The 12,316-nt window shown below is 43.3% G+C and overlaps 1 protein-coding gene across 2 annotated transcripts in view; it reads left to right on the top strand.

Annotated features, from left to right (window-relative positions):
* The window catches only part of TSPAN5 (tetraspanin 5), a 180,184-nt gene extending 169,445 nt beyond the window's left edge, over positions 1-10,739 (top strand). The window contains exons 4-8 of one of the 2 annotated variants that reach the window (XM_025385120.1): positions 155-325; positions 2,766-2,891; positions 5,097-5,144; positions 5,252-5,368; positions 8,538-10,739. In XM_025385120.1, the coding sequence (XP_025240905.1) occupies positions 155-325; positions 2,766-2,891; positions 5,097-5,144; positions 5,252-5,368; positions 8,538-8,603 (528 nt within the window). In that variant the 3' untranslated portion in view covers positions 8,604-10,739. Of the gene's footprint in view, positions 1-154; positions 326-2,765; positions 2,892-5,096; positions 5,164-5,251; positions 5,369-8,537 lie in introns of both variants that reach the window. The other variant, XM_025385121.1, reaches the window with a different exon arrangement.
* Positions 10,740-12,316: the final 1,577 nt, after the last annotated feature.

Raw genomic sequence — 12,316 nt, 5'->3', positions numbered from 1 at the left:
ATATTCTATTAATGAATCAGCAGAAACTGAAGATTATCTACTTTGGAGATGTATAACAATCCAATGTAATTACAAACCTGTTTAGAGAGGAACCATTTAGCTATATATGATCAAAATAGCCTTATAACTGTTCTCTGTGTGTCTTTCGTCTTAGTTTTCTGTGTTCCTGGGAATTATTTTCTTCCTGGAGCTCACTGCCGGAGTACTAGCATTTGTTTTCAAAGACTGGATCAAAGACCAGCTGTATTTCTTTATAAACAACAACATCAGAGCATATCGGGATGACATTGATTTGCAAAACCTCATAGACTTCACCCAGGAATATGTAAGTTTAAAGTGGTTTGTTTTCCAGTTGAAAGTTCTCTGAACGATGACCCCAGTGAATATCCCTCCTGGTTTCTGTATCTGCCAGCTGGAAACTACCTGACTATTCTGCATGGGTGTTTGTTTGTTTATTATTTTCCAACTTGCTCTATGACTTACAAGATTTGTATTCTAAATGGAAATGTCCTATTTTCGCTTGTTTCAACTTCTGTTAAGTTAGAGGAACAAAGAAGAAAACGCTTGAGCAAAAAGTTCTAATCACGGCTGTCCTTTCCTATTTGCATTTGAGGAACATTGTTTTACTCCAGGTTTAAAGTTTTACTTGGTTATTAAATATGGATTCTTTCTTATCCCTTGCCCCCTTTTTTGGTAATCCTTGATATTTCACAGCTCATAATAATCTACTTATCAACAGAATAATCTGCCACAGAGTTCCTAAAATGTGCCTATCCAAATATTATTATCCCACATGCAGTTAAAAGCAAAAGCTTAGAAACTCCTAAGTCCTAGTAGCTTCTAACAAGTGAAGAATGTGCGCGGTGGAATCCCGGCCACTCCTTCTGGTCCCTGAGCATTGGAGTCCAAGCCACGCCCTCTGGTCTCTGAGCAGGCCTGTGAAATGGCTCCTTCAGTGCCAGCAAAGCAGCAGATGTCCTGTTTCACTCAGAATGCAAGGGACCAAAAGACACAGGTCTAGTGCCAAAATCTGATAAGCGACCCTGGGCTCACAGGACCTTGACCTATTTCCTGAATAGTAAAATGGAAATAATACTAGTTACTATCTGACTCACAGGGATATTATGACACTCATGAGACATACATGTTTTTATATTCGGCTTAGGGTGGTAGGGTTCTACAAACTTGCAGGTCTTTATATACCTGCCCTGAAAAGCCGGGTAGGCTGAGCTTGGACTTGGACAGCAGTGTCTGTGGCATTTATGTATGTGGCAGGGCCGGAGGGCAAGCAGAAGCCCAGTGAATGGTAGCCTTCTTGGGGTTGGACAGTTTTCTGCCTGTGATGAAGGGAGGCAGCAGCCATGTCGACATGCATCATGAGGGAGGCCAACCCCTTCCTTAGGCACTCAGGACTGAGCTGGGTTATGTGGTTTTGTTCAGTGGCAGCAACATTTCGTCCTGGAGTAAGCTGTACCTTAAGTGGGAAATTAAGCCCTGATTCATGTCCTCAGCTGACTTCACTATTTTATTAGGTCCTAATGGGTGCGGGCTCCCTAATAATCCTTTTCCAGGCATTATTCCTGACTGGATTGCATGACACATTGATGGAGCTTTGTGGGCACACCTTGAAATGCACAACCCAAGCCCTGGAGGGACCATGTTGTCTTGGAACGCTGTGTGCTTTATATGGAAATACTACAGTTTCATGTGACTTTCTTTTTGCATCATGGAATGTAATGTTTAGAAGTAGCTATTGGCCCAGAAGGTCTTCAAATGGTTGAGGGTTGATATTTATTTAACTCGGAGAAGTAGAGAAAGTGCATCCCAGGGAATTGAGGAAGGGGCATCTGGATGCTACCATTCACTGGGCTTCTGCTTGCCCTCTGGTACTGCCTTATACATAAATGCCACAGACACCACTGTCCAAGTCCAAGCTCAGCCTACCCGACTTTTCAGTGCAGGTATATAAAGACCTGCAAGTTTGTAGAACCCTACCACTCAGGCCCCATTTAAGAACCACTGAATTTAACTGCTTGTTTTATGATATTTTAATTGGAAGACTGACTTTTTAAAGTTGAAAATGTAAAACACATGCTCTTGTTTTTAAAAAAATTCAGAGTAGAAACAAATATGATGAAAAGTTAACCTCTAAAATTTTTGGTGGTAATGGATATATCAACTATATATCCATTGATTGTGGTGATGGTTTTGTGACATATACAGATGTCAAAATTTATCAAATTGTATACTTTAAAATGTGCAATTTATTGTATGTCAGTTATACCTCCATAAAACAAAACAGATCTTTAAAAAACCATTAGAATGTGGAGATCAAAACTTTGAAAAAGTAAGCCTATACGTAGCCCACCCATAACCCCAGTTGCCTCCTTCAGTCACTACCACTGTTCTTCGTGTCTTATTTACCTTTCTAGAATGTTCTTGTTTCTCCTTCTAGAATGACGTGCCCAAGCCAAGCAAATCTTGTTCTAACTCAGCCCTGCTGTATAGCTGCTCTGCCCTTCTTCCACCTAACACCACGGGTCTCATCAGTTGTCTAAATCATGTGCCAACACATCCCTACAAACCTTCAGCCTTAATTAATTTGGAAGCTTTTATATGGGCCATTTAGGTTCCGTTTGGCTTAAAGTCTGGGACAGAAAAAAAGGTCAGAGCTGGCAGAAGCTGGGTGTCGTTCGGCGGGTGTGAGTGTAGGCACCTGCTTGCCTCCAAGTTGGGATGTTCTAATTCTTTCCTGTTTGCTCTAGTGGCAGTGCTGTGGGGCTTTTGGAGCTGATGATTGGAACCTAAATATTTACTTCAATTGCACAGATTCCAATGCAAGTCGAGAGCGATGTGGCGTTCCATTCTCCTGCTGCACTAAAGATCCCGCAGTAAGTGAATGCCAGCGAACTATTGGCCTTCTCTGTACATCATGCTGAGAGTGTGCATGGGATGAGCAGAGTGATTTTTTTGTTGAAACCTCTTCTTACCTGGTTACTCCTATTTGTAGCTCCTGTAGGGGGTATAGTGCTCAAATCTTCCTAGTAGGAGTAATAATTGCTGGCATTAATTTAGCAGTGTGCGCTGGTTTCTATTCTAAGCCTTTATGTGCGTTGGCTCATTTAAGTTGGGCACATTCCTACTGGCAGATACCACCAATACCCTCCCTTTTCAGGGGGAAGAAGTCAAGGCTCATGAGGTGTAAGTGACTTTCCCAAGCTTGCACTGCTAGCAGGCAATGGAGTGGAATATGAGACCCAGGCAACCTGCCTGTGTCATCTGTTAGCCTTTCTTTATGAGAGGGGCAGGCTCATATGAGAACTCTCTGCATTGGTTTGGGGTTAGTAACCCTTTTCTTTTTGGCTTAGTTCTAGGGAAACTATTAGAAGTAGGAGGAGAGTTCGAGACAAGATAGGGCTGGACTGCTCTGTGGGAAGACCACAGCTGCCTGGACTCCTGAATGCCATCATGACTACAGTCATGCAGTTTGCATTTTATTATAAAAAATAAAATACAAAATCTATAAATCTCTCACTTTTGCCACAGGTTTAATTATATTTTGGGTCAAATCGTGCCTGGTATATAGAATGACTTAAAATGCAATTCTTAAGCCAGGCGTAGTAGTTCACACCTGGAATCCCAGCCCTTTGGGAGGCTGAAGTGGGAGGATCCCTTGAGCCCAGGAGTTAAAGACCAGCCTGAGCAGCATAGTGAGACCCCATCACTACACAGAAATTTAAAAATTAGCCATGTGTAGTGGCACACACCCGTGGTCCCATCTACTCTGGAGGCTGAAACGAGAGGATCACTTGAACCCAGGAGTTTGAGGCTGCAGTGAGCCATGATCATGCCACTGCACTCCATCCTGGTGACACAGTGAGACCACATTTCTTTTTTTTAAAAAAAAAAAAAGTAACTATGTAGTGTTAGAATGACAAGCATGAGAGGTTACTCCGTGCATCTGTATGTGCTCCTAACTGCAGAGCCCTTCTGGGACTCCTCAACTGTTCTCTGGCCCTGCGGTCTCCAAGGCTCGCCCTTACTCCCCAGAAGCAGAGGCAAGTGGGTGCTGATGAGCTCAGTGGGGTTGCTCCTCCTTATGATGGAGGCTGTGGAGCTCTTAAAAGGAGCTGTGGTCTTGGAGTGGAAAAGCAGAACTTCCCTGCAGGCTGCCCCCGCGGGACCACCTCGGCTGTTTCTCTTGGTCTGAAAGAGGAGACAAAGTCACTAAGGACTGTGCTGCCCCGCCAGCTGCCCTTTCCCGCCAGCTCAAACCTCCTCTCCCTTCTGAGGAGAGCCACATGGAGGCAGAGTGCCCGCTCAGAGCTTGAGGGGCTCATCCCGGTGGCCTCGCACTGGCCAGCGGGTGCCGCACGGCGCGCTTCCTGTCGCCAGTCCCTGTCCCATGTGAACATCCCCTTGGGAGAATTCTGTGTTCTCAGAGGCATTAATGCTTCCCCTTTCACCTACAGATCCTCTGGGTAGAGCTAGTTCATTCCTTGCGCTCTAAGCTAATCAAATCTGCTCCCCACCCTGCAGAGGAGGAAAATGAACTAACCCGAAAAAGTGGAAACATGTTTCTGATCAGACCCTGTGAGATGTGAAGTCCATGTGATTATGTAATCAGGGCATTGTTTTGTTTTTTCAATTATTAAAAGCTCATTGAAAAACCATTTAGGTAACGTAGAAGTATACAGGTTAAAAGCAGCAGTCCATCCAAAAGAGCATACATGAAGATTTACGGTGCCCTTTTAGTTACGTTTTTTATCTGTGTCTCCAGTTCCCTAAATCTTCTTGAGGTTGGCACCACTTTGAAACTTGAGCCTCCTGTGTGATAGACTTGCTGTCTTTTCTGATATTCCCCAAGCCTTAGTTTTCCTTATTTGTAAAATATGGCATATTTTAATACCTACTTCTGAAGATTGTTGCAATAATGACATGGGGTCATGTATACAAAGTGTTTAGCACAGTGCTGCAGTCTTTGTGCTCAGATGCACATTTTATTACTAATGCGTAACAGGAGTCTTCTGCTCATTTCTAGGTGGCCTTTCTGTCTAATGAGTAAATTTCACTTTTCTCTTTCCTTTCTTCACCAGGAAGATGTCATCAACACTCAGTGTGGCTATGATGCCAGGCAAAAACCAGTAAGTGGAATCTCATCTTGTTGCTTAGCACAAAGGGTGTTGGAGGAGCTTTGGCCTGTGCCTGGTGCTCTATCTGTGACAGTGTGCTCTCCTCTTCCCTTGTGAAGGAAGTTGACCAGCAGATTGTAATCTACACGAAAGGCTGTGTGCCCCAGTTTGAGAAGTGGTTGCAGGACAATTTAACCATCGTTGCTGGTATTTTCATAGGCATTGCGTTGCTGCAGGTAAGATAAGGGTCCTTTATGGATATCACAGGGAAATAATGCCCTGGGAGAGCCCTTGCCAGGATCAGAGCTTTGCTTAAAAACCCTGGTTGTCATAGTATTTAAGACACATTGGAGGGCTGAGGAACAGACCTAAACGATTTGGTGGTCATTGTGTTTTTATTTATTTATGAATGAGACGGAGTCTAACTCTGTTGCCCAGGCTGGAGTGCAGTGGCGTGATCTTGGCTCACTGCAAGCTCCGCCCCCGGGTTCACGCCATTCTCCTGCCTCAGCCTCCAGAGTAGCTGGGACTACAGGCACCTGCCACCACACCTGGCTAATTTTTTGTATTTTTAGTAGAGACGGGGTTTCACCATGTTAGCCAGGATGGTCTCGATCTCCTGACCTTGTGATCTGCCCGCCTCAGTCTCCCAAAGTGCTGGGATTACAGGCATGAGCCACCGTGCCCGGCCTGGTTTGTGTTTTATTAAAGCTCTGAGTTTAGATGCTACTATCATGAAATGCTTTAGGAAAGCTTGTCTTTTTCTAAGATGGAGACATTAATTAGATCAGTAGTTGCCTGCAGGCATTCCATCGTTTACATGGGTTCAATAATACTGCATTGTGGCAACTGAGTCAAACATGCATAATTAGAAGTAGATCTCAGTGGTGATGTGAAGGTTTTGGGGAGTTTCACAGAGATGTCATAACCCTTTCTCTCCCTGAACCACCTTGCCAAAGTGCTAGTGAAGGAAGGGAGCACCAACTTTTCCTCCTGGCCAGTCTCAAGAGCTGGACTCTTCATGTTGTTGGTGTGATCCTTTCCTAAGAGCACATAGTTGAAACGAATTAAAGAAGACCTAAGTAAATATAAAGATATCCTGTGTTCACAATTGCAACACTTCATATTATTAAGGTAACAACACTCCTCAAGTTGATCTACAGATTCAGTGTAATCCCTATCAAAATTGTAACCACTTTTTAGCAAAAATGGACAAGCTGATCCTAAAATTCCTGTGGAAAAGCAAGGGACCCATAATAGCCAAAACAAATTTGCAAAAGTAAAACAAAGTTGTAGAATTCGCACTACTCAATTAAAAACAGTACAAAGCTATACAGTAATCAACATAGTGTGTACTTGAGTAAGATTAGCCATATAGATAAGTGGAATAAAATTCAAAAATCAAGAAATAAAACCAGGCCAGGTGTGGTAGCTCATGGATGTAATCCCGCACTTCAAGAGACCAAGGCAGGAGGATGACTTGAGCCCAGGAGTTCAAGACCAGCCTGAGCAACATAGCAAGACCTTGTCTCTACAAAAAGTAAAAATAAAAAAATGAGCCCAATGTGGTGGCACATGCCTGTGGTCCCAGCTACTTGGGGGGCTGAGAAGGGAGGACCACTTGAGCCTGGGAGGTTGCCGTGAGCTGAGATTACACCATTGCACCTTAGCCTGGGTGACAGAGCAAGATCCTGTCTCAAAAATAAAAAATAAAAAAGAAGAAGAAATAAGCTCATACATGTATGGTCAGTTGAATTTTGACAAGGGAACCAAAACCATTCAATAGGGAAGGAGCAGTCATTTCAACAAATGGTACTGGGAAAACTGGATATGCAAAATTATGAATTTAGACTCCTAACTCACGCCATATGTAAAAATTAACTCAAAGCAAAGACCTAAATATAAGAGCTAACACTATAGAACTCCAGAGGAAAACGTAGGCATAAATATTTGTGACTTTGGATTAAGCAGTGTCTTCTTAGATATGACATCAAAAGCATAAGCAGCGACACAAATGTAAATAAATGGAACTTCAAAATTAAAAACTCTGCTGAAAATGATACCATCAAGAACGTGAAAAGATAACTCCTAGTGTCTATAAAATATAAATAACTTTTCAAACTCAACAATAAAAAAGGCCGGGCGCGGTGGCTCACGCCTGTAATCCCAGCACTTTGGGAGGCTGAGGCAAGCGGATCATGAGGTCAGGAGATCGAGACCATCCTGGCTAACATGGTGAAACCCCGTCTCTACTAAAAATGCAAAAAAATTAGCTGGGCGTGGTGGCAGGCACCTGTAGTCCCAGCTACTCGGGAGGCTGAAGTAGGAGAATTGCGTGAACCCGGGAGGCAGAGCTTGCTGTGAGCTGAGATTGTGCCACTGCACTCCAGCAGCCTGGGGGACAGAGGGAGACTCCATCTAAAAAAAAAAAAAAGATTTAAATGGCTAATAAGCACATGAAAAGATGCCCATGTCAGTAGTCATTAAGGAAATGCAATTCAAAGCCACATACTTCATACTCTTTGAAGTGGTTAGAATGAAAAAGACGGACAATAACAAAGTATTGGCAAGGATGTGGAGGAAAGGAAACCCTCATGTGTTGCTGATGGAAATGAAAATGTTGCAACCTCTTTGGGAAACAATTTAGCAGTTTCTCAAAAGTTAAATATAGAGATACCATATGAGTCAGCAATTCTACTCCTAGGAGTGTACCTAAAAGATTTGAGAACATATTTGCCCAAAAACTTGTATGCTCGTGTTCATAGCAGAATTATTCATAATTGCCAAAATGTGAGAGCAATGCAAATACCCATCAACTGAGGAGTAAACAAAATGTGGCATATCCATGTCGTGGAATATCATTCAGCCATCCAAAGGAATAAATTAATAGTACATGTGTATGAACCTTGAAAATATTTTGCTACATGAAAAAGACAGTCACAAAAGCCCCATATTATATGATTCCCTTGATATGAAATGTCCCGAAGAGGCAAATCCATGGAGGCAGGAAGTGGAATAGTGGTTGCCAGGTCTGTAGGGACGGTGGGATGGGAATGGGAAGTGGAATAGTGGTTGCCAGGTCTGTAGGGACGGTGGGATGGGAATGGGAAGTGGAATAGTGGTTGCCAGGTCTGTAGGGATGGTGGGATGGGAATGACTGCTCACAGGTACTGGGTTTCTTTTCGGGGTCATGAAATGTTCTGTGATTAGATAGTGGTGATAGTTGCATAGCTTTGTGAATGTAGTAAGAGCCACTGAATTATACACATTGCAGGGATGCTCTTTACCACATATGAATTACATCTTAAATTTCAAAAATCAACAATTTTTAAAAAATGGGACACAGTGGCCAGGAGTAAAAGTTACAAGTGTCACTGTTTGACTCACATTTTCTTCCTTTCTCAGATTTTTGGGATATGCCTGGCCCAGAATTTGGTTAGTGATATCGAAGCTGTCAGGGCGAGCTGGTAGAGCCCCTGCAGCTGCTGCTGCAAGACACTGGACAGACCCAGCTTTTGGGACCCTCCCACGTGCCGAACTCATCTTCAAGCTGCACGGACCTCATCACAGATGCAGCCCACAGTCTCGCCTAATGGAGCTGCCATTCGTGGGGTAACACTGGGAAATGCTGCTCACTGACAGAATTAAAAAACAAAAATAACCAGTATGAAAGTCGTTGCGCCGTGAATCTCTACTGTAGCCATGAATTTATGGACAGTTGGATGCTTACCAAAAAAGAAAAAAAGGGAGGGTGGGGGACCCAGATGTACTTGAATGTGCGGAAAATGCAGTCTCGTCCTCATCTTCTGTAACTGGAGGGCTGGGAAGGCAGCTTTGCTCTTCGCCACACCTTGGACGGACCACCTTCTGTTCCATGGTCTGAAGGAGTGCATCTCCTCAAAGACTCAGCCCCTCACCTGGGAGGGCAGTGGTTTGTCGGCATCCCTCCATGTACGTTTTAGGAAACACGTGCCACTCTGATCTGAAGAAGAAAACAACTCGTCTTGGGTTCAGATTTTGTGATGGTATTCAAGTCACTCGGGCGAGCGCACTTGGTCTATCCTGGAAAGTCTCCTTATAACAGAAGTTGTGTATTTCATGTGCACCGAGCAAGGGCATCGGAAGACTTCACGAGGCTGTATTCTAGCAGGACTGCTCTTTTTTCTAAGTAGGCCTGAGCTTTATCAGTGAAATTCAAGGAGAAAATGAGGTTAATGAAGGAGGTATCAGTTAAATACCCCCTTCTTCTCACCCTGCCAAAATTAGCAGTTGAATTTTTGGAAACTCTGGAATACTCTGGGTCATTTTGTTTTGTATGTTTGTTGTTTTTCGTCTTCCAAAGGTGAAAGCTATGATATGGTTCCACTTAAATTTTAGTGTTTTCTTACTCAGCTCAAGCATTAATTTTTGATAAAATCTTAACCTGCATGACCTGTGAATCTGAATCTATCATCTCCCTTTCCTGCCGGCTTTTCTACAAACATTGAAATATGTTATTTGGTCAACACTTATTTCCTAGGTTCACAGCCTTGGGAGGTTGTGGCATGTCCTCCCAGCCTGGCTGGGAAGAGACCAGCTGTACCATCCAAATGCTTCCCTGGTCTCAGTGATCTCTTCCAGAGTCGATCTGAGTGGCCTCTTCTGCACCCTCCCCTTCTTTCTCTTTGAATGGAATTAAACCCGATTTTGAAACAACATTGACCCAGTCAAAAGCTCCTAATGATTTCTTTTTCTTCCTCTTTAGTTTGCTTTTATTAAAAAAAGAAAATAGTGCATGGCCATAGCTCCTTCAGTTCTCTTATTGCAGACTAACCATCAGGATGGTATCAAAGCACAAATACTTTGGAGGGGAATGCGTTGAACTGGGGCAAGTACTGTGTAACACAAAGTGGAAAACCACTTCCTGGTGCTGCCGCTCCTGCCCCCACTTTAGGTGGGAGGAACGAGTTTTGCCCTCTAGATTTTAACCCAGCTGGTGTCCACCGGATGTTGCCCTCCGGGGGAGCAGATATCAGTCTGTGGAACGCTGGGAAAACCACAGGCACATTTTTCAGTGCGGACAGAATTGCCAGCACATAACTGGGCAGCCAGCTAGCATACTTTGTGGAAATTAAGCGAGGTTTTCCATTTCAGCCCCATGGTGCGTGGTGGTGGCTGATGAATATGTCAGTCTGCTCAGAGAAAGGACAGAAAGGAAATTCTTTTCAAAACTGTGTTCACAGTTTGGGTGTGTGTATGGCTCTGCATGTGTGTGTTTTTGTCTCTGTATAGGTAGAGGTGTTCACGTCTTACTCCGACCGTAAGGTTGTCTGACTTCATCTCTGCCCCCACCACAGTTGCCATTTTGTAATGTCCTTCCAACATGGAGAAGACACGAGCTCTCCAGTTGGCATCGTTTGTCTTTTTTGTTGATTGCCTCATTCTCCATTGAACTCCACCTGGCCAGTTGATTCAGAGTCAGGCAAGATCCCTGCCCTTTGGCACATTCACTGAAAGGCCAAACAGCAAGTCCGAGTGAGTTTTAAATATTAATTAATCACCCTTTATTTTTTACACTTGAGAGTGATTGTAATAAAGGCTGTCATTAATAAACTTGGTTCTACCTTACATGGAGTTGTGTCTTTCTTCATTACTTCTTTCTTGAAATTGTGAAATTTTCGAATCCAGTGGTTCTCAAACTTTAGCAGGTGTCAGAATCACTGGGAGGACTTGTTAAAACACATGAGTGCATTTGCTCCATGCCCATAATTTGTAACTTAGTAGGTCTGGGGTGGGGCTGGAGAATTTGTATTCTGGTAAGATCGTAGGTGATGCTGTTTGCGGCTCGTTTGGGAACTACATTTTGAGAAGCATTGTTCTGATCCGGTTTTCTAGGAGGGGAAACAGAAAGGTAAGATTTTGTAGTTGGGAAGGGAAAGGTTCCTTTGTACTTACAAATGCTGACTGACAAGACACAGAGATGAGAGCCCTGTATGTAAGAAATCTCTGCCCATGAGGTCATCTGCTGGTTACAATCACTTGGGGACCGTGTGAAATACAGATTCCCCCGACCTCACCCCTAGCAGTTCTGGAGTGGGAGACAGGGTATATATGTTTTAAAAGCTCCCTTGAAAATTTAATGCCTGGTGGGATTTATGACTTATGGGCTTAGATAAATGTTGATAATATTCACAACCTTTTTTATAAGAAAATAATTTCTCACAGTCCCTTGGAGCTGGAATCTTAAAAACCCATTAGAGGAATGTCAGCTTAAATGTCTTTCATTGTGAATTATCACTGCAGAAGAAGACTTCTGTCGTTAGAACTGATTAAAGACTTTTTTCAAAGATCAAATGAAAACAAATGTTAAGGTTCATATAGCACACTTAGATCCTGACAGCATAGTGTCAGACTTGTTCAAGAAATATTTTGCCTCATTTCTCATCTATTTGAAACAACAATGTTATTTTGATTTTAAGGAAATTTATCGGTGATGATTGGAGATGGCCAATCCCTGCTTCTTGAGTTTTCTTATTGTCTACATTGGCCCGCTTTGCTTGTTGCAAACTATAAGCTAACAAAGGAGAAAAAACGACAGCTCAGAAGTAAAAGGATGCTTTGTCTATAAAACTCAAAAACTTGGAGGAAGCTTCTTCAGTGTGTAGAAGGTAGACTTTAGGGGAAGCTTATTAAATGTCCCTATTTCTGTTGTCGGACTGGTTACCACTAACATCATTTCTTCTATAATTTAAAAATATACAGTTTTTAAATGTGAACTCAGAAATTAAACAGAATTTTGCATCATGAAGTACTTAAGTGCATTTCCTTTGTTCTTCCTCTTCCTTCTCCCAGGGAATAATAAACCCGGACTTTTCTTTCAGCCTTCCTCCTGCCACAGGTCCCAGTTGTCCTTTCCTCAAGGGGATCCTTAAAGTGTCTCTTGGAGGTTTCTTATGCAAAGTGATCATTCATTTCCCTGTGTTTGTGTGGGCAGGAATGGAGTGATTTTGCAGTTTCGTCTGTTTCCGGCTGACTTGGACAGGCGCCCTGGGAAGCCTGTGGGCTGAACAATGAGGAGCTGGAGCCCAGTGACCTGGCAGGCCACCCCAGCTCTCCTTGTCATTTATTCCACGAAGCCCTCCTTCTCCAGGGAAATCCTGTTTAGACCTCCAATGAAGAACTGGGAAGCCCTCCATAAACACTGG

The sequence above is a fragment of the Theropithecus gelada genome, chromosome 5, assembly GCF_003255815.1.
Source record: "Theropithecus gelada isolate Dixy chromosome 5, Tgel_1.0, whole genome shotgun sequence".
Classification (NCBI taxonomy): domain Eukaryota; kingdom Metazoa; phylum Chordata; class Mammalia; order Primates; family Cercopithecidae; genus Theropithecus; species Theropithecus gelada.
The sequence above is the reverse complement of the archived record's forward strand: the minus strand, read 5'-3'. Positions and strand labels throughout refer to the sequence as shown.